At 40.9% G+C, this 21,898-nt stretch overlaps 1 protein-coding gene across 1 annotated transcript in view; it reads right to left on the reverse strand.

Moving 5' to 3' along the window:
• JADE3 (jade family PHD finger 3) overlaps positions 1–21,898 on the reverse strand; it is a 131,091-nt gene that overhangs the window by 16,410 nt on the left and 92,783 nt on the right. The window contains exons 5-8 of the mRNA XM_040632541.1: positions 12,351–12,541; positions 9,150–9,361; positions 3,681–3,848; positions 1,068–1,184 (exon numbers count right to left, since the gene is read on the reverse strand). Of these exons, the coding sequence (XP_040488475.1) occupies positions 1,068–1,184; positions 3,681–3,848; positions 9,150–9,361; positions 12,351–12,541 (688 nt within the window). The remainder of the gene's footprint in view (positions 1–1,067; positions 1,185–3,680; positions 3,849–9,149; positions 9,362–12,350; positions 12,542–21,898) is intronic.

A 21,898-nucleotide genomic window follows, 5' to 3' on the forward strand; every position in this document is an offset into this window, starting at 1 on the left:
TGTGGGAAGGTAGTAGATTCCGTGGGATTAGTGTTCCTTTAAATTGTTGTCCTTTGTAACTGCTGTACTTAAATAATACCAGCAGAAAAAAGTTAAAAAAAAAAAAGGCAGGACAAAGTATCCAATTCTGTCAGATGTAAAAAATGAATTTAAAGAATTAAAAGGGTCTTTGGGGTTCAGATTGTGTTCTTTATTTCTCAGTAGAAGAACCAGGTTTACTTGGAGGAGTGGCTGATCCCAGGTCTGCAGCAAGAAATCTACAAGGTGAGCCAGACAGCAGGAAACCTCAGGAAAAACCCAGAGCCACTGTTCCTACGTGATGACATCATGTGGTTCCTTTTCTGTGAGGAACCTTAGCAGGCAAATCTAACTCTAACCAACCTGTAGCTCCTCTGCAGGAGGCCTGGGGAGTAGAAGGGTCAACCCTTCTGCCTTTGCCGGAGGTAACTGGCCTCTCCCAGTCTCATCCGCCATCCCCCAACTGCTGCCGTCGAGTGCACCAGCTACTACTTCCACTTCATGCAGCTCAATTCCTGTACCCCAGACGTCTCAGAAAACTTCACTTGTACCACCGTATACAACAAACGTGTCTGTGAGAATGACTTCCAAACCCACCTACCAGGATTTATACATTTAGATGCTTCTTTCCCTACCAAAATGACTTGTACTCAGTCCAGCAACAAAGTCATTGGTTAAATCATCCTGGAACCGGAGTCCATCCATAGTTACTGGGTGAGCTGCACAGGAACACGGGCCTGGCTGTTTTAGAGTTATGGCTTGTTTCCATCCAGGATGGTATCATCTAGCTTCAGAACTCACCTAATTCATCAGACATCTGACAGCGAAGGACGGAAATTAACTACCACTACGGATGAAAAGAGTACGCTGAAGCGCCCAGGGGCAATGTCTAAAAAATGGCTCCAGGAATGGTCTGTGCAATGGCAGAGCCCTAGGAGTGAGTGGGAGGCCTCCCGAGTAAACTTTCGGTTAAGAGGCGGCTCTCACTGGGAAGCGGAGTCTGGCCAGTTCAGGGGTAGCCCACTCCACCACTTCTCTTGGTGACTTACCTGAATACAAGCCCCAGTCTTCAACTTGCACAGGTTGCAGACTAAGGCCCAGCGACTGGGAGGGATGTGGGAGACCTTTGTGATAGGTTCCATCCTCTCCGGACAAGCAATGCTGACCTACAAATAAAACACCACCATAAGGCAGAGGCACCAAGGCATTCCAGAAGTACCTTTCGCAAACCACAAATAATATTACGCAAAGCTCAGAACATCAAAACGATGAGACGAGCCACATCTCTTAAGGTTACTATGGAACCAAGAATAAATAAAACCTGTCCCTAGCCACTGCTCAGACCTTTGATCATTTCCAGTAATGTAAATGATTCATATATAGAACGAGAGGGCAGGAGTGGAGACGGAACACGGTTACCTTAATGAACCCAAGATATCTATCTACACTTTACTTAGGAGCCAAAGACAGCCACTAAGGAAAGGAATGAAAATTCACAAAATCTAGCATCTATTATATGTTAGAGATGGTGCCACATGCCTTGTTTTGTCATTTAATCAACTAAGGATAAAAGACAGGCAGTGACAAGCCTTTCAGTCCAGCTTACAAAGAAGCAGGATATTGTGGGAAAGTAGCAGCAACCCGGGTTATGAAGAGGTTGCAGCACACAAGCAGGAAGGATGAGGATGATAACATTTTCAAACCACAGTCTTTGAAATCATGTAATTATTAACAGTTTGCTCTACTCTTTCAGCCAAAGTAGCCTCAAAGCGAAATCAGTCTTTGGGAGAGTACTGAAAGGAAGGCAGGCTTTAAAAAAAGATGGAAAACTTCTGGTAAAAAGTGTTCTCCCCCTGTCTTACAAATGTGTACGTGAGTTTCTAAGAGAGCCACAACTTTAAAAAAGAGGGAAGGACTGTTGAATAAAGCTAGTTAAACTAGCACAAGTTCTACTCACAACAAGAAACCAACAGTAGAGAGATCAGAGCGATCTTGAGCAACCCAAAAGGCACTAAAAACCCTAAGACAAAGTCAATACATAAGAAAGCTTCTTTTATTTCTTTTTTTTTTAAAGATTTTATTTATTTATTTGACAGAGATAGAGACAGCCAGCGAGAGAGGGAACACAAGCAGGGGGAGTGGGAGAGGAAGAAACAGGCTCATAGCAGAGGAGCCTGATGTGGGGCTCGATCCCAGAATGCCGGGACCACGCCCTGAGTCGAAGGCAGACGCTTTAACCACTGTGCCACCCAGGCGCCCCGCTTCTTTTATTTCTAAAGGACTCTTCAGTTGTCATGTTCTAAATTCATTATTCTGAGAGAGCCTGCTCTATCAGCTGGAGCATTTGCTGGGAAACTAGTCACTCTCAGGCCAGAAACCTGAGAGGTCATGTCAGTCTATAAGCTGGACATTCTTGGTATGAAAAAGAAACCATTACTCAAATATTTTTAAAAACACTTACTTCTCTATCCATAAGAACACCATAGTATTTACCGTGGACAGTTTAACTCTGTGAGCTTGAGCTCGACTGTTAGACAGTTAACTCCCCTGGAACTGCCTTTAACAAGAATAAAGCCAGGGGAGTTTTAAAAAGGGAATGAATAACCGATACAGTATCATCAGCTCTCCCATGAACTGAATTTTAAAGTCGCTCTTGCCCTGCAGTTAAACTGCCTAACAAATTTGCTGCCTTGGAGAGGGGCTGGGGAAAGAGGATGTGAGTGGGATGTTCAAATGGGTTAAAAAAAAAGGCAGCCATAAGAAGTAAGGACAAGTAATGTTTGGAAGCTCTCTTCAATCAACTTAGTGCGCACACAGCCCCTTATAAAATATCAGCAACTGAAGGACCAGATTAAATTATGAGGGATGGAGTTTTGAATAAAGAAGCTCTTAGACAAACGTTGAGTGAGTCTAAGCTCTGAAAAGAGCTTCAAAAATCAAAGGGCAACCATCATAGTGGGTGAAAGAGCTATTGCTCACTTTATCTGGAATAGCCTAAAACTGGAAACAACTGAAATGCCCATCGAAGAATGGATAAAGAAATCATGGTATATCCATACAGTAGCATACTACTCAACAACAGAAACGGATGCGTGTTGATACACACTACAACATGGAGTGCTAGGCAGACAGAAAAAGAGTGCGCACTGTATGATTTCATTTATATGAAGTTCAAAAACAGACTAAGGTAATCTATAGTGATAGCAATCGCAATGGTAAATAGAGACCCAGATAGCGATTGGAAAGTGGGTATGAGGGATCCTTCTGGGGTGTTCTATGTCCACTTCTGGGGCGTTCCAGGTCTTGGTCTGGGTTGTAGTTACAGATAGGTGTAAAAAGTCATGAAACTGGACCTTCGTTATTTGGTATTTTAAGGTAAGTTTCACCTTGAAAAAAATCTGCTCATATCCTGGTCTTCTGTGCCTCTCTTCTCATACAAATCGATCCAGTAGCACCGGTATCGCCACCTATAAATCAATCCGCACGGGCTTACGTGCTCACCTGCATCCGAGAAGGATGTGAGGGAGCTCAAGTGGAAGCACTATCACCTCAGAAACATGGGCAGGCATGAAGCATCTCCATGAAGCCCAGGCTGGCCTGATGCTGTGGGAAACAGGGGCCCTCTGGAGCACACGGGCTCACAGGCCTGGATGAGTTCTTACCTCTGGAATCCACAGGGCACAGCTGACATGAGCCCATTTAGTCCCGGTCCTGGTAGTTTTCATGGCCCCACCTCTCTTTGGACACAACAGACACTGCGGATGAATGCCCAGGACACAGGAACGACACAGCCAGCTGCCTTCTGGGACCTTGAGGATGCCGTAGCAGGCCTGGAGGCACGAGGAGGAGAGGGGAGAGTGGTTAGCATCTTCTCACCAAGACTGATGTCTGCTCTGGCACACAGTCACAGAGTATCCTCTGCTATTAGGAGAAAGAGGCAAATAAGGCCCAACAAGCTCAGATCTGGGATTTAGTAATTTTAAAACACTCAAGAAAAGGCAACTTCCAGCATCTGTTCTAAGATGAGCATGTCTGTCTATGAGAACTGACTTTAAGGACAAAAGAATAAGACCAGAAGGAAATACACATAAAGGCTGGCCCAACTGTTGTCTGAGTTTGGGGATTATATACTTTTTGTTTGTTTGTTTTTTTGCCTCTGCTTTCTAAAGTTTCTTCAATGATTATGTATTATACTTGGTCATATACTCATTGAATAACTTGTACATGTCATGCACTGTTGTAATCAAGAAAAGAGTGTTAAGAAGGACACAGAATGAAGCTTCTGAGCAGCCCACGAACTAATGTTTAAAGAGCCTAACAGAGCCTGGTGCATAAAAAGCACTCAGCAAATCACAGCAATTACTTGCCTGGGTTGAAGAAAAGGGGACTTGTGAATGAACCCTGAATTGAATAGACTATTAGACTAATCACAATACTCCATAATGAGTTCTGGAAGCTGCTTCAAATCCGTCATGGAATGAAGTTGGACAAATAAATGAATCACTGGGGGGAGGGGAGATTAGTTTGGAAAACATTCTAGATTTCCTTTTCACTACCTCCAATCTCGCCCATCTTTCCCCTCCTTACTGCTCTACTCCCACCATTAAGGACTAAACCTGGGGGCCACCTGGCTCCCCACGTGGCCTGGTACACTTTCCACCACTGACTGGTTCTCCAAGGCAGCTTCAAACTCTGTGCCTACCCCAGGAGGCTCACACACGGCTCGGATTCGGGTTCCAATAGTTACTATCATGTTACCCCCAAACTGGCCCCTTTCCCAAACTATCCATATCACCACAAACTTCCCAGCTTCCAGATCCAAAATTCCTGTACTCGTATTATCTACTTCCCTTTATCTACTACCCCTGGGGCATGCTAGTCGTCCCTACGGAGCGGCCTTAGGCCCTGACCTTCCTCTCCATCCCCACCACTGCTCCATCCATCCAAGTCCTTATCATGTTATGCCTGGATTGATTTATTCCTAAATTCTCTTCCACCCCCTTCACACCTTCAATCCTCCTTCTATGTGGCTGCCATGTTCTTCTTACTAAAACAAAGATTTCATTCCATTCCACAGCAACAAACCCTCTAGAAATTCCTTCTGTTCTCACCCCCACCCTCGTCTAAACCACAGGTTGGCAAACTACTACTTGAGGCCTGTTTTGTAAGGCTAACAAGCTAAGAATGGTTTTCATATTTTTAGAGTGATGTTTAAAAAAAAGCATATGTAACAGAGACTGTATGTGGCCCTCAAAGTCTAAAATATTTACTATCTGGCCTTTCGAAGAAAAAGTCTGCGGGCTTCTGATCTAAAGCCTGATGTTCCTCCCCTCCCTTCTCAGTTCATACAGCCCCTTGTGCCGCTCCACTTCCTGACCCCTGCTCCCTACTCAACACGGCTTCCCTCACCAGGTACGTGCTTGGCAACATGTGTTCTTCTCTACTTTGGCTGTTATGTTTCATCTCCTCAGTGAGACTGTAAGGTCACTGGGGATAGGTCTTTTATCATCAGTTTATCTGGAATGCTTTCTTTTTTTCTTTTTCTTTTTTTTAAAGATTTTATTTATTTATCCGACAGAGATAGAGACAGCCAGCGAGAGAGGGAATACAAGCAGGGGGAGTGGGAGAGGAAGAAGCAGGCTCATAGCGGAGGAGCCTGATGTGGGGCTCGATCCCACAACGCCGGGATCACGCCCTGAGCCGAAGGCAGACGCTTAACCGCTGTGCCACCCAGGCGCCCCTGGAATGCTTTCTATGCTGAGATCAAATAGGCGGCTTGGTAGTACAGATTAATTTAGGTCAAGAACTGAAGCCGAACTCCAACCAGGCTGCTCTAACAACAGTAGGGCATCATTGTATAAGGTTCCTGACCTTCAAAGCTTTTCTTTCTCTGAGGTCCAGAAAGTTTGCTAGGAAATGAAAGCAAACTTCCTCCTAAAACAGAACCTCTTTCAGACCAGCAGAAGAAAAACCAGTGGTTCTAGGAATACCCTTTATCTCCTGGTCCTTCCACTGGACAGAAAATCATTTACTGAGCTGTTGTGTAGACTTATTCATGGTCATAGGATCATAGAAACTTGTATTTCATAGCAGTGGTTCTCAGTTTTTTCTAGACCACAACATGATGAAGGCTGTGGGCTCTCTTGAGAAAATTCTACACATGCATAGACATATGTTCTACATATAATTTCAGGGGGTTATTAAAACTCAGTGGCAAACATATATATGGCAGGTATAAAAAACGATGAGCATGTATTTAAGACAAATTAATTTAGGCCTCAGTTTGAGTGTTCAATACCTGGGCTAAGAACCAAGAATGCAACATACAAAGGGACTTGGAATGCTCCCAATTTTCACATTTTTAATGTTAAAATCTCAAGTCTATTGATGTAAACCTCTCTTCTAAAGTACTGACACAAGTGTGTTACAGTCACACAGGAATAAACATCTGACATGATGTGGTGGCAGTAAGAAAGAAAAATTATGTGTAATAAATACAGATGTCAACATGTCCCTGATTCTGTTAAGGAGTAAACCAAATCCTCCAAATCATTTTAAGTCACTTTTCAGTCAACAGAGGGAGCTCTAACCTAAGTATCACTTCAGAAGTCAAGTGAACATACTCACTTTGGAAGAATCTCTTTTATATGAAACTTTATGTGGCACCAACATCCAGTTTTAATACATACCAGCTTATATTCTGCAAGGCCTGGTCAGGTGTCACTGTCATCACTTTCTACGTGAGGAAAGCGCGTCATTTATAGTCATTACTGAATATGTTTTCAAAACAAAATAATATTTGAGGAGAATTATTAAGCTACATTTCATTTTTGAGTCAAGGAATCTGAAAATAATTCCTTAATATTTGGTCCCAACTGTGAAGGACAGATACTTAAAATATATACCGCTGACCTCTGTACTATTTTCCCTTCAGGCCTACAATCATTTATCTGAAAACCCTAGGGTGAGAAACATCAGGAAATTCAGAACTGCTCAGATCTTAGGGAAGTAGTAAGTACATACATGGTATATTACCTAAATCCCAATAGGACCAGGGGCAGTACCATATTATCAAATACATTAATATTTCTCTAGCAAACTATATGAGCATTTATACAAAATGGGATAAAGACTATAAATAGCCTCATCTTGGGTGAGTTCTAGTACTGCCCCTAATCAGTTCTGGTGTCAAACTTAAGCAAAACCTCGCAGTTTTCAGAGCTTTTGAAATTTCTGGAATCGTAGAGGAAGGACTGTGGACCTGTATTATCAAATATTTAAGTTCATACTTAAATGATATTTCCTCTTTCACTAAAGGTGTGACATTAATGCCAACAACTGGTAGAGTGATGATAAATTTTTCGAAGTTCACTCTTTTAAAGGAAACAACTAAAATGAAGAAGAAGATCCAATTGGTCACAGAGGAATTCTGAGTACCTTCTAGTACAGAGGGTTAGGTTAGGTGGCCCAGGCAATTAAAATAAAGTCATAAGCCCCGTTTTTTCTCAATCTCCTGCGTTACCTAGTCATTTGTTTTATTTATTTATTAAAAAATTTTAAGTAATCTCTATGCCCAACATGGAGCTCAAATTCATGACCCCGAGCTCAAGAGTCACATGCTCTACTGACTGAGCCAGCCAGGTGCTCCACTGCATCACCTAATCATTTTAGTCATTTTGTAGCCAGAATGATCTTTCTAAAATACAACTCATAGCCTTCAGGGTTGACAGGACAAAACCGAAGTTCCTTAGTCTGTCAGCGAAGGCCCGTCTCCTGTGGCTCTCATACCCCTCTCTGCGCTCAGTCTCCATCCTTCTCTACTCCACCGCACTACCTTCTGCAGCTCTCAACAGCTCCAGAGTTGCCTCTGATATACTTTGCCCGCTCTCACTACCCTGCCTGCCTGGTTCTCCTCTCTGCCTGAACACAACCTGCTGTTCTTTGTGGCATTTAGATTCAGCTTGGATGCTACTTCTTAGAAGCTGTCAGTGATCCCCATCCCTCCCATGCACTTTCACAGCAGCATGGACTTCTAGCTACAAAAATACCTGGCCTACTGTGCGAGCTGGGCAGTACCCTTGTAGCCCCTGTACCAGACTCTGATGACCCCAGGGGGCAAAGACCATGTCTGCCTCTTCGTCACGGACTGTGTCTTCAGCATGTGGCACAGTCCTGGCACATGGGATGGTGTCACATACCTACTTGCTAGATAAATTAATGAGATAAATGAAACACACAACAGGTTCAGAAGAGGGAAAAATTACTTTGGGTAGGGGAGTTCAAGAAAAGATTTAAATCAAATCTTGGAAGTTCTGTAGATTTTTTATAGATGAAGGTGGGAGAAAGCATTTTAAATTGGAGTGTGGCCAAAACATGGAGACAGGACAGTGACAGGAACAGTCATCACTTTCCCCTTAAGTAAACTTATTTCGCTGGAGCGTAGGGCTTATGAGGGGAAGAAAAGGAAAGAGCTGAAAAGAATGTTGATATCATCATCATCATCATCATCTTCAATTAAAAAGGCATTGTGGTAGAAAGGATGACAAACTAGCTGTAAGGGCTTGGGTAGTCACTTAATCTTTCCTGGTATTATCTGTAAAACTGAGGAGTGGGATGGTCTTTTACAGTCCTAAAACTGTATGATCTTTAAAGCAGAGTGGACTTAGCTTCCTGGGAGTTATATAACGGGAGAACTGGAGAGGGCTCTGGGTGCTAGGATAAAGAGTCTGGACTTCCACCTGGAGGAAGTATAATCTCATCAAGGTTACTAACCATGAGTGTAACCTGATGATGTAACAGGGATTCGAAGGTGGAGGAGAGACTCCTAGGCAGGCAACAAGGAGACTCCCCAGGGGACTATAAAAGTCTTGAACAAGGCAAACTCAATGGCATTAAGTATGAAGGGATACAATAAAGATCTGGGTTTAACTCCTGGGGTAAAGTTAGTAAGTAAGTCACCTTGGGGAATCATAAGTACTGTTTCTAAAGGAATTACTGAAGAACAGCCAGGCCAAATCTTTATTTTTACCCTTATTAAATGCAAATTGCTACCCAGATATGGGTGCTGGAGAGCATCACTGAGCTTCAGAAAGGCTGACCGTGGGGAGGTGGCGGTCTCCACTCTCACTAACCTGATGCACACAGATGTTACACTTATCACAGAACACCATATCATTCCCTTCTTCACTGTCTGGAGACCGGCACACATCACAGATCACATCTTCATCATACTCTATGCCTAGCCCTTCCTCTGTCTCAATAGCATGGTTCATATTTTCATGGCAATGGCGTTCCAGGACTTCTACTGTCTTTTCCATAAGATTCTCATCAACTGGCCCACAACCTGCACAGAAATACAAACAATCAATCAACCCATCAGTCAGCTGTCATTCCCAAATTACCTACTGTGAGCCCAGTGCAGGGATGGAGGGATTCTAAAAGATAAAACCATCTCTCCCCTGATCTAAAACAACTAGATTTCAAAGAATCTTTTACTAGAACTTTTCTAATATTTACCTATCATCACATATTAGTGCTTGACACGTTAAAGGAGAAATACATTTTACCACATTTCTTGTAAGACCGTTTCAATTTTCTGTCTACATCCTAACCAATCTCCTCCTAAATCTCTGTTTTCTCTTATTCCCACTGAGGGCGAACTTTCACTGAGCTTTATAATTTTGAACACTTCAATTTATAGAATAAGATAATTAGGATCACATAACTATTTAGACATAAATAATAATTCATTTTTAGCATATTAATCCCAATGAGCACATCTAACGATTATATGAGAAAATTTTCATACAAAACGATATTAAGTTATAAAAGAAAATTCTAGGTACTATGTATGTCATTATACATATGAAATACTTTGTTTTTTAAATCTGACTTCTAAAAATATCCAATCATATTTTCCAATGGCAACTATATATAAAAGAAATCTATTAGCATCCACAAAAGTCTAACTGCAAATTCTGAAATTACCTTTTTTTTTTTGCCTCTTTATTTCCTTTCCTTCTATACTTCTAATTTTTCTTAGTCTTCCAAACTTAATAAACCCAACTAAAGATTCGTATGGTGGATACAGGCAACAACTAAACATATTTCTTTTTAGGGGACTAATGATTTTGTGAGAGCATATACATATTTAACAGCTTGTAAACTCAGGAATAATTCTGCAAATGATCCAAAACAAATTCACCCAAATATCCCACTTCATTTGTTATATAAGATACACGAAGAAACTCTGGCATCCCATATAAACTACCCTTTTAGTGTTGTAGATACTTATGAAAGCAAAAACTACCCAGGCAGTATGTTTCATTTTTCCAGCCAAGACAAATTACACATTTTTTTTTTCTGGAGTGGAGGAGGACAGTGTCTGGTTATAAGAGTACTTGGACTCAAATTCCAACTTGACCCCTGACAGGTTATTTATCCTCTTTAGGGCTTAGTTTCTTTATCTATAAAATAAGGACAATACAAACTCACTGATGTCTTGTGAGGCTGAGATGAGGTAATGTTTGTACACTGCTTAGTACGGTGACCAGTATGTAGTAAGCACTCAATTTTTTAATTTTTTAATTTAATGTTGTTTTTAAAAGTTTATTTTAAGCTCTTAGGAGCCTTACTACAGTATCATTTACTCTAAAGAGTAAAACTTGAGATAAAGCAATCCTCTTTTAAAACTCCTCCAAGCCTAAATGCAATGTGGTGTCCTGGATGGGATCCTGGAACAGAAAAAGGCCATTAGTGGAAAAACTGGTGAAATCCCAATAAAGTCTAGAAGTTGGTTAATAGTAATGTACCTGTGCTGGCTCCCTTAGCTTTGACAAATGTACCACGGTCAAGTAAGATGCTATTAACATTAGGGGAAACTGAAACTGTGAGGGGCACATGGCAACTGTATTAAATGTACACTTTTCTGTAAATCTATAACTATTCTAAAATTAAAAAGTAGATTACAAAAAGTCAGCCAAAGGGGACTAACTGCAAAATACCAAAGGGACCTTGTCCTGAGGTGGTGGCATGTTGAAGGGAGCCCTGTAACGATCATAGTGTGTACGGCTGTCATACGGTTCATAAACACAACTGCACACTGAGCCATCAGTCCACTTGATCGTGCTCTCATACTCTGACTTCCCCCCCGTCAGTCTTTTATTCTCTTCCCTTTGGGTTCGCATCCTAAGTTAACCTCCCTTCTCTCCTCTTAGAAGGCAGAGTAAGAGAAGACATAAAACAAAAAGTTTAAAAAAAAAATAAGAAGTACTGGTTACTGACAGAATAACTACCACCATCACGCTAAACTGGATTTAATACAATTTTCTGTTTTTATTCATAGGCATTCAGATACCAACCTCAAAAGAAAGAAACGGGAAAAAAAGGGAGGGAGGGAAGAAAAGTAAAACCGCCGATTCTTGTACTAACAAGGTACAAATGTGATTCAAACAAAAATGACATCAATTCTATGCTTCTCCGTATCACATATGGAGACTTAAGAACCACCCCCAGTTTCATAGGACCATTTGGACCTAAACATCGCTCAGACTGAAGACTGGCCAAAGAGCTGTGTGTAAGAGTAAAGTGAGCTTCCTTTTAGCCTGGCACCTCCCAGCATCGCCGGTATGGTACTGGAGGGCACACATTTACTTTAAAACTATTATTAGGTCTACTTCCAAGATTTTTTTGTTCGTTTGCCTTTGCTTAATTTAAGTTTTTGAGAATTGCATGACAACTTCAGAACTCACTAAAGGTAGTGAGGTCGCTAAGAACCGCTTTGGGGATGTTTTGCCCTAAGCCTGCCATTCTTCCGGCAGGAAGATCCCGAGTCTCACATGAAGGCATGCCGGTCACACGGGCCTGTCAGGTGCAGGGGTGCTGCCTCCTGCTGAAGTCAGAGCTTCTCCCCGCCCAGCAGAGACTGCAGAGGTGCTGCTGCCCCTGGCCCGGCCCACTGATCAGAGTGCTTTTCAGGGCTGAGCCAGGAACCAGCTTCAGAATCCTCCTTAACCAGAAGTGCCATCAGCCGTGACCACTCTCACAATTGGAACTGGAAAACAATCTCATGAAACCCACATGCCAACCCTGATCTGTGCTATTCACCATGAACGAGGAAAGAAAAGGTTAGATTTAAATGTTATTGCTCTATTTCAATATATTTATGCATTTCAAAAAATGCCTCATTAAGGTAAGATCAAAGAGAAAAATAAACGAAAAGGCCAGAAAAGAAAAGAAGCCACAAGATAAAAGCAAGCTAAATGGTCCTGACAGCTTAAAAAAAAATCACGAGGCAAGTCAAGGAACAACTTACTTGTGGGAAAACAACTCACCCATTTCTGCGAGATCTTGATTGAGTTCCTGGAGCCAGAAGATGTCCATGTCGTCTAGGTCATAGCGACACACAGATGCCGCCAACTCCATGATGTTGATATAGCCAGGTTCTGTGGTTTCTGAGCTGGAGCAGCGGATGTACTTCCGGGGCCGCATATACAGAACGTCCTTTACCTTCTCGGCTACAATCCTAGGAAAGTGAAAGAAAGATACTGATAAGCCAACAAACGACAGATTCTAGGCACTGACTCGGTGGGACACAGCGGAATTGAATGCTCTTCTTTTCCAACTGAGAGGGATGGCAGATCCCTTTCTAGAAAGTAAATGGTTCTACAAATTCAGTTTTGTCATCTGCTGTGAGCAGTCCGACTGCCAATGAAATGTTTCACTTACCCTCATAGCTCCTGGGCCCCTATTACCAGTCATTCTAATAGATGCTGCATTGTGTGTTCTTGGTGCAACAGCTACCACATCCGGTTAGAAGGGGAAACCAAGGAAGAGATGATCCCAGCACAAAGGCACAGCCAGATTCCACACCAAAGATAGATTTCAGCTAAACCCATGGTTTTCTGCCACAGAGGCAATACTGGATGGTGGTAAAGAGTACAGGCCATAGACTCGCACAAGCCTATTTTCTCTGCCACTTATTCGCATAGTGATTTTGGGGAACTACTTCATTTCTATAAGGTTCAGTTTTCCTAGCTAAAAAATAAGGACAAAAGTCATATATTATGATAAAATAATGTCAAACTTGTAGGGCTATTATGACAATCACACAAAATAAAATATATAAAGTGCTTAGCTTAGCGTATAGTAAAAACCAGATGTTCAACAATGTTATTGTTGTTATATTTCTTATTATTTTCACTATTTATGTAGATGAGGTAAAGCCAAGAGGCCATGGACTTATACAAACTCCAGGCGCTTCCCAGCCATATGTGATAGTGACCAGAAGTCTGAGCAGGGTAACATGATGGGATGAAAGATTCCTGTTCTTCCATCAACTTCTCCAGCAGGCCTGAGCAAACCCATATTTCCCCTCCTCCTGACACTTAGGAGCCCAAGGCAAGGAAACCAAACAAGGGAAGAAAAAGAAGTTTCTCATACCAATAACTTATTCCATAGTCAATGTTTTAGACACTCCACAAAGCATCAGAAAATACAAACAAGAGGAAATATGGATTCTTATTCCCTGGCAATTTAAAAGAACAGAGTGGGCACTCTAAAAAAAGAGAAAGAAACAGATATATGTATCATAAAATAATGAAAACTGTTTCCCTGGAAGGCTTCTGGAGCTAATTTCTTTACTCGAGTCACTATATATGTAGAAGGATTCAGAAACATAAATGCATTCATATGAATACATGTAAGTATATATAGGCATAGTCCACCTTGTATATACACAGTAAATATTTCTTCCTAAGCATTCCTCCAAAAGGTTACAATTCCACATAATATATGTTGAACAAAGTTAATAATGACATGCATTTGCACATTTTGATTTTCCTACCATATGGAGTTTTTAAAGCCAAAGGCAACAAATATTTGAGGAAAAAAACAGAACCCTAAAATATTAATTGAAGCTAAAAATTTGGGAACTGCTGACAGAGGCCTGCTTCCAACTGAAATGAACCCAACTGAAAAGGACAAGACATGCATATGAATTCTCCAGAGACAATGAGATTAAAATATGCTATGCTTATTTGGTGCATGGCCTATGGGGTAATTATAGAATATCTAATTTTTTCTCAAGATTCATCTTGTTCTAAAAGGAAGAATATTTTGCTAACTATTCATATCAATTGTCTCAAATCCTCTGTGGAACAAGGTAGACTATAAATGTTCTTGAATTAAACTAATATGTTTATTAAGCTTCTGGAAGAAACCTCAGGATAGGCGTGTGTGTGTGTGTGTGTGTGTGTGTGTGTGTGTGTGTATTTTTAAGTTTATCTAGGTAATCTCTGCATCCAATGTGGGGTTCAAACTCACGACCCCGAGATCGAGAGTCACATGCTCCTCCGACTGAGCCTGCCAGGTGCCCTGAAGGCAAATATATTTTAAATAAGACATAAAAGCCATCAGCCATAAAGAAGAGATTTAAAAACTTCTGTTTACCACCAATATATAATAAACTCTTACAAATCAATTAGAAAAAGACAGACAATCCAATTAAATAGTGGGCAAGAAACTTGAATAGACACTTCCCAAATAAGGCTATCCAGATGGCAAGAAAACTTTTTAAAGGTTTTCAATCTCATTAGTTACCACAGAAATGCAAATCGAAATCATAATTACTATTACCTAGCAGAATGGCTAAACTTGGAAAGACTGACCAAAAACTGACATTAACTTAAGTGTTTATAAGGAAGTGGAGGAAACAGACTTCTCCGACACTGCTGGTGGGAGTGTGAGTTGGTACAACCACTTTGGCAAACTACTTGGCAGCAGATATCATAGCTGAATACACATGTACCCTAGGACCTAGTAAACGCAATCTGGGGAATATGCATAACAAAATAGTATACATATGTATACTAAGAAATTAAAAATGTTGGGACACCTGGGTAGCTCAGTTAAGCGTCTGCCTTTGGCTCAGGTCATGATCCCGAGGTCCTGGGATGAGCCCCGCATCGGGCTCCTTGCTCAGTGGGGAGCCTGCTTCTCCCTCTGCCTGCTGCTCCCCCTGCTTGTGCTCTGTTTCTCTCTCTCTCTCCTTCTCTCTCTCTGACAAATAAATAAAATCTTAAAAATAATAAAAATGTCTATATTAGCTGAAAACGGGAAGCAATCCAAATACTTATCAAGATCAGAATGGATAAAATGTGGTATATTCACACAATGGAACATGATACAAGTGAAACTTAATGAACTACTATGTGCAACAGCATGGATACACCTCACAGCCATCATGATGGACAAAACAATCTCATCTCAGTGTGAAGTTAAAAACTGGCAAAACTGTCACCTATGGAGAGGGAGGTCAGTTACTGGGTATGAGCAGGAGGGCTTCTGGGGTGTTGGTAATGTTCTATTTCTCGATCTGGGTGGCAGTTAAACAAGTGTATTTAATTCATGAAAATTCACTGAGTTATACAGTTATGCTCCAGTTACTTTTCTGTGCATATATTATACTTCAACACAAAATTTATAATGATAATGATGACAATGATATTATGTCACTCATCTTTTCAAATGTATCTTGAATCTAAGGACTGAATCTATGACAGTAAAAATATTAGTCTGAAACGGTAATACCAAAGGCAAGGAAATGCACGGGGTAAAAGGTGAAGTTAATTCAAATATCACAAGGAGAAAGTTATTTTTTTTAAAGATTTTTATTTATTTGACAGAAAGAGAGGCAGAGAGAGAGGGAACACAAGCAGGGGGAGTGGGAGAGGGAGAAGCAGGCTTCCCGCTGAGCAGGGAGCCCGATGTGGGGCTCGATCCCAGGACCCCGGGATCATGACCTGAGCCGAAGGCAGACGCTTAACAACTGAGCCACCCAGGCGCCCCAGGAGAAAGTTTTATATTTATAATGACAGAGGGGAAGGTCTATGAGAATTAGTGAAAAATATTACTTCGGGGTTTTTTAAAAAATGCAGCTTTAACATCTTCAAGTACCTGTAACGTTGCTACAGCTGGGGGAAATTCCAGGATTATCCCTGGGTCATTTTCTTCTCTGGCCAATATATTCTGGGTATACAGACATTCTTTGAATGGTCCCCAGACCAAAGGAACAAATCAGCAAAAGCTCACAAGCCCAGAGGTATGAGCAATTTTGCTAGGATGGAGTTAAGTAAGTGCAGTTTTTAAACTGGATGCTTGAATGTAAATGAGTGTTGCCGTAACTTTCTGAGTGACCTCCCTTTGGTAAAAGGACCCACAACCGTGCCTGCTTAGCTCCACAGACAAAAAGGCCTATCCACCTGCTCCTCGGGGTAGGCCAGCTACTTGTGGCCCATGTGAACACTGCTGTGACACTGAGGAGGCAACAAAAGGAAGCTGTAACCACTCTAACCTGACCTATGGCCTCCTCCAGTATCTTATGCACGACTGACTCCGCAGTGTGTCTTTGGTTGATATTTAGATCAGGTAGAGACTATGCTTCGTTTCTTAATGAGTGGATTAGGATCCTTTGTGAATAGCACAGAAACGGCACAAATATCGTGTCATTATGGAGTTTTTAAAGGCTTGAAATAAGTATCTTAAAAGCGACCTAAATAGGAAGCCCTTGTAATAATATCTCCAGGAGTAGTTTCCCAAGTTTCCCCTTGTTAATCTTGCCACTCAGGCTGACAAAACTTCTCTACAAAACTCCGTGCCTCATTTATGAAACAAAGGACAATTATAAACTCGGTGACAGCTGGCATTTTCAAAATCTCACATGCTCTTCTACAATGTGACTTTGCTACTCTCCCATCAGGTGAAGTCTATTTCTCCTCTTGAATCAGGGAAGGCTTGTGACTGTTTCCACCAACAGAATGTGGCAGAAGTGATGCTATGAGAAGTGCGAGGCTGGGTCATAAAAGGGAATAGAGCTTTTGCCTTGTTGACTGGAACACGTGCATGTGCCTTAGGCCTGTAAAAAGTCTGCCTGTGCTGAGACTTTTATGCTGTGAGGAAATCAAAACACACGGTGAAGCCATGTACAGTCTACACCATCCCAGCCCAGGTGACAGACATGTTAGTGAATAAGACTTCAGATGATTCTAGCCCCCAGGCCACTGAGTCACCCCCAAATTTCAAGTCTTGCTGGATGAGGCCCTAGATATCACAGAGCAGAGATAAGCCATTCCCGCTCTGCCCCACGGAATCCATGAGTATGATAACATAGCTGCTTGAAGCTGCTAAGTTTGGGGGCAGTAGTAAATGGGAAAACCACCGAAGGGCTGTTTTAAACTTTAAGTAAGATGTCTGTACGAAAGGGCTCTGTACGCTGTGCTTCTTACTGATTCTCATAATTGAAGGCAAGACTGGAAGGCTGCTGCCGCATGGAACGGAACAGGAAAGGAGCTGTGGGGAGAGTGGGGCAAGGAGAGCAGGGGGAGGTGAGGGAGGCATGAGGATGAAAGGGAGCAGTGGAGTGGGTGGCAGGCTTGAGCTCCCATTCATCATCAAGGCCGTTCTTCCTTTGACTTACTATGTGGAATCTGAATATCTTTTGAACATAGGGCCGAGAAGATCTCCTTTAAGACTAATGATGTACTATATGTTGGCTACCTGAATTTAAATAATAAAAAAAGACTGAATATGGCGTATGAGGTAATGAAGAATCAAAGATGACTCTAAGAAATTTGGCCTGAAAGACTGAAAAGACAGTTAACAGTAGAAAGAATGGATCTGCCATCAGTTAAACACGGGGCTACAGGTGGGACTACTTTGGGAAGATCAATAATTCAGTTTGGGTTATTTTATGTCTAAGATGTCTATTGGACATCCAAATGGAGATGCTGAATTGGTGGTTATATATTTGAGTCTGGAGTTTAGTGAACAAAGTGCTGCTCTCCCTAGTCTGGTCAGCTCAGTGTTTACATTTGAAGGAGAAATAGGGGCCTGTCTGAATATCTAATTATTCCCTCTTTCGGTATCATTAGTGATTGGCGATATACTGTTAAGTGAAAAAAGCAAGTTATAGGACATTCCCACTTATTTATATATACGTAGATATGTGTGGTATAAGCATATATGCCATGCAGTTAATGTTTTGTATTCTGATTCATTTTTGTTTTTACAATAAGTCAGTACTTCACCTATAATGTTAAAAACATACACACAGTAAATACATCAACCACTTGCCTGTCATACAAATTATAACAAATGCTTCCTTTCAATCAAACATGAAGCACTGTTTTCCTTCCATTGGAACCTTATTGCAACAAAAACTAATTTAAATGTACAAATGAAAACCTAAAACAACAATAACAACAAAAAACCATCTGAAGCTTGTTTATTATTGACTAATGTAAAAAAATTATCCATAGTCTACCTAAAAACATGTAATGAAGTTAACACCATTTTTATTTGTTGAACTTGCTTTCAAAAAATTCTTCGTGGTAGTCAACAGACTTACGTAAACAGCTGTAACTTACAGAGCAGGCTGGCTCTGTAATTGTCTGTATCCCCCCCTCAGTCCCCCCCCCCCCCACACCTCTTACACTATACTACACTGAAGAGACAAGACAACTGCAGAAAGGACAATGCAACAGAGGGAAAAATCTGGTTTGAAAGCCAGAACAAAGATTCTGAAAGAATCTGCTTCACTTATTCTGCTGTATCACTGTCCCCTCCTTTTCAGTTGTTATAGCACCCAGGGATCAAATCAGTTAATTTATATACATCCAAAATTACTTCTGTAATTCCATTAGGAAATACAATTCTTTTTTTTTTAAAGATTTTATTTTTATTTATTTGAAGAGATAGAGACAGCCTTCGCGAGAGGGAACACAGCAGGGGGAGTGGGAGAGGAAGAAGCAGGCTCCTAGCGGAGGAGCCTGATGTGGGGCTCGATCCCATAACGCCAGGATCACGCCCTGAGCCGAAGGCAGACGCTTAACGACTGTGCCACCCAGGCGCCCCAGGAAATAAAATTCTGATGCATTTTGACAATCTTGTAGATTAGATAATACATAAAAAGCAAGTGTTCAGTTTATTAGTATTTAAGTTTCTCTAGCTGATTGATTAATCTGTCTGTAGGTTTTAGGCAAGTAACTGAAATACAAACATCAAAAATATTACTATTGTGATAGATTGAAGATGGTCACAAATCCTCTGATCATCCTTCTACTTCCCTCCCCTTCGGTTTGGGAACTCTGTGACTGCTCTAATAAAATATGGTGGAAATAATGCTGTGCCAGGTTCTGAGTCCCGACCTTGACACTAGCAGCTTCCACTTGTTATCTCTTGGAATACTCACTCTTGGAGCCCAGAGCTGCTACATAAGAAGTCAGATTATCCTGTTGAGAGATCGTGTGGAAAGGTCCTAAGACCATATGGGAATCTGGGCAGTGCAGATCACAGACAGCATCAAGTACATGGTTACAGTGGTGAATAATATCAGTAAGGCTCCTAAGGTTCCTGTGCTCACGTGGCTTTGCGTCTGTAATGCCACTATCAAAGAGCAGCAGAGAAAGGCTATGCGTTCACCAAACTGTTTCATTTCTATCGAGGCACACAGCAAGACTGCATTCCCCCAGCCTTACTTTGCAGCTAGGTAGGCCAAGTGAGTGAGTTTTGGCTAATGCAATATGAGTGGATAAGCCACTTCAAATCCTAGGCACCCCCCGAATCTACCTCTATAACCCTCCACGCTGTCTTGTCTTTTCTTGCAGACTGGATTTAGAATTTTGGGGGGAAAGAAGGGAATGGAAATGGACCTAGCCGATAGAGGAACCATAAAAAGAGCCTGAGTCCCTGAAGGACTACATGGGGCAGAGGTGACTCGCATCCTAACCCACACTAGATGGAGAAATGTGCAAGAAACAGAACCTTCACTGGGTTAAGATGCTGAGACTTTGGGGGATGTTTGTTAGAGTAAGTAAATGGCCTATCTTGCCTAATACAAAGAAGGATTTGTAAAGAGTTATTTCCCAATATTTTCATATATGTTTTAACTTAAATAACTACAGTAGTCCCCCTTTATCTGTGGTTTCCCTTTCTGTGGTTTCAGTTACCCATGGTCAACCACTGACTGGAGGCAGATGATCCTCCTTCTGATGTATCACTAGGTCAACAGCAGCCCATGTCATTCACCTCACTTCATCTCATCACCTGGGCATTTTATCATCTCACATCATCACGAGAAGGGTAAGATATTTTGAGAGAGCACATTCACTTGACTTTTACAATATATTGTTAAAATTGTTACATTTTATTAGTTATAACTGTTCATCTTTTACTGTACCTAATTTATGAATTAAACTTTCTCATAGGTGTGTATATATAGGAAAAAACATCGTATACGTAGAGGTTGGCACTACCCACGGTTTTGGGCATCCTCTAGGGGTCCTGGAACATATCCCCTGTGCAATGCGGGGTGGGTGACTACTATACTGTATTAGATTAGATTCAGTCTTACATTTCTCTAGCAGATTTATATTTTAGAATATTTTCTCTAGAGAAGTGAGATTTCTACCAGTAGAAAAGAAAGTAACTAACCAATTAGGTTTTAATTTTATCAAAAGTAATATGGAAGAGCCAATCCAAAATAATGTATTAGAAGATTTTTGTTTTTACATTCTGATATTGTTTATATCATATTGTAAACTGCTATAAAAGCCTTTATTAAAAATCTTGAGCATAGAATTAAGGAATGTCATCATGCTCTTGATGTACACTGATTCATGATTTTTAAAATTTGGAAGACGGGGAGAATTTTTACAATGGAGTAACTATTAACATTTCTTCTTTATATGAAAGTAATACATGATCACTGAAGATGCTAGTTTTAAATCTAAAAGCAATTATTGTAAGGTCTCATTATAAAACATTTACATTTGTTTAGATTTGGCCGTTATGTCAGAAGAAAACACTTTTATTTGTGCTTTTGAGAATAAAGCTACTATTTTTTAATTTCAAAAACTGTTTAAATATTCTCTCAGTTGTGTAAATAACAAAACTGTTACAAAGCACCTCCCTAACTTCTAGGAGTTTTATAATCTATGAAAATAACAACAGTGAAGACATACAAAAGAAACACTAACACAAAACGTTATAAAATTAACCAATAAAAAAGGAACACAGTGTTCTGTCATACGGTGGTGGGGGAGGGAAGGAACATATTGGGACAGAGTGAAGTATAAGTAGAGAAATCAACATCTCCGTTCAAAATAGGAAAAAATTCTTAAAAAGTCACCTTGGTAGATTTGTGAGAGAGAGGATTTAAAAAAATAAAACTGGGATTTCTTGGTGATTCAAGAACTATGTTTTTTTCCACAGCTGCCTGGCTTATAAGGGACTCATGGAACCAAGGTGTGTGGGGTTGGGGTTCAGTGTCTATCACTTTCAAAAAGGAAGCTGTTCAACACAAGAGCAGGGACACACGGACGTCCACATGCAAAAAAATCAAGTTGACCCTAACACCTCGGGGCACATACAAAAGTTATTTCAAATGGATCAAAGACCCAAATGTAACAGATAAAACTATAAAATTCTTGGGAGAAACAGGTATAAAACCTCAAGATATTGGTTTAGGCAATGATTCCTTAGCTATGACACCAAAAGGACAAGCAACCAAAGAAAAAAATAGATAAACTGGACTTCATCAAAATTAAAAACTTTTGTGCTTCAAAGGACACCACCAAGAGAGTGAAAAGACAACTCACAGAAGGAGAGAAAATATTTGTAAATCATGTATCTCATAAGAGACTTATATCCAGAATACGTAAGGAACTTTGAGAACTCAACAATAAAAAACAAATAGCCCAATTTTTAAAATGGAGGAAAGATCTGAATAATTTCTCCAAAGAAAATATATACAGGGGGTATACATGGATGCACTATATAAAAATGGGACATTCCAAAACGGCTGGTCAGGGGACTTTGTTGCCTT

Source organism: Ursus maritimus (assembly GCF_017311325.1).
Source record: "Ursus maritimus isolate PB19 chromosome X unlocalized genomic scaffold, ASM1731132v1 scaffold_X1, whole genome shotgun sequence".
Taxonomy (NCBI): Eukaryota; Metazoa; Chordata; class Mammalia; order Carnivora; family Ursidae; genus Ursus; species Ursus maritimus.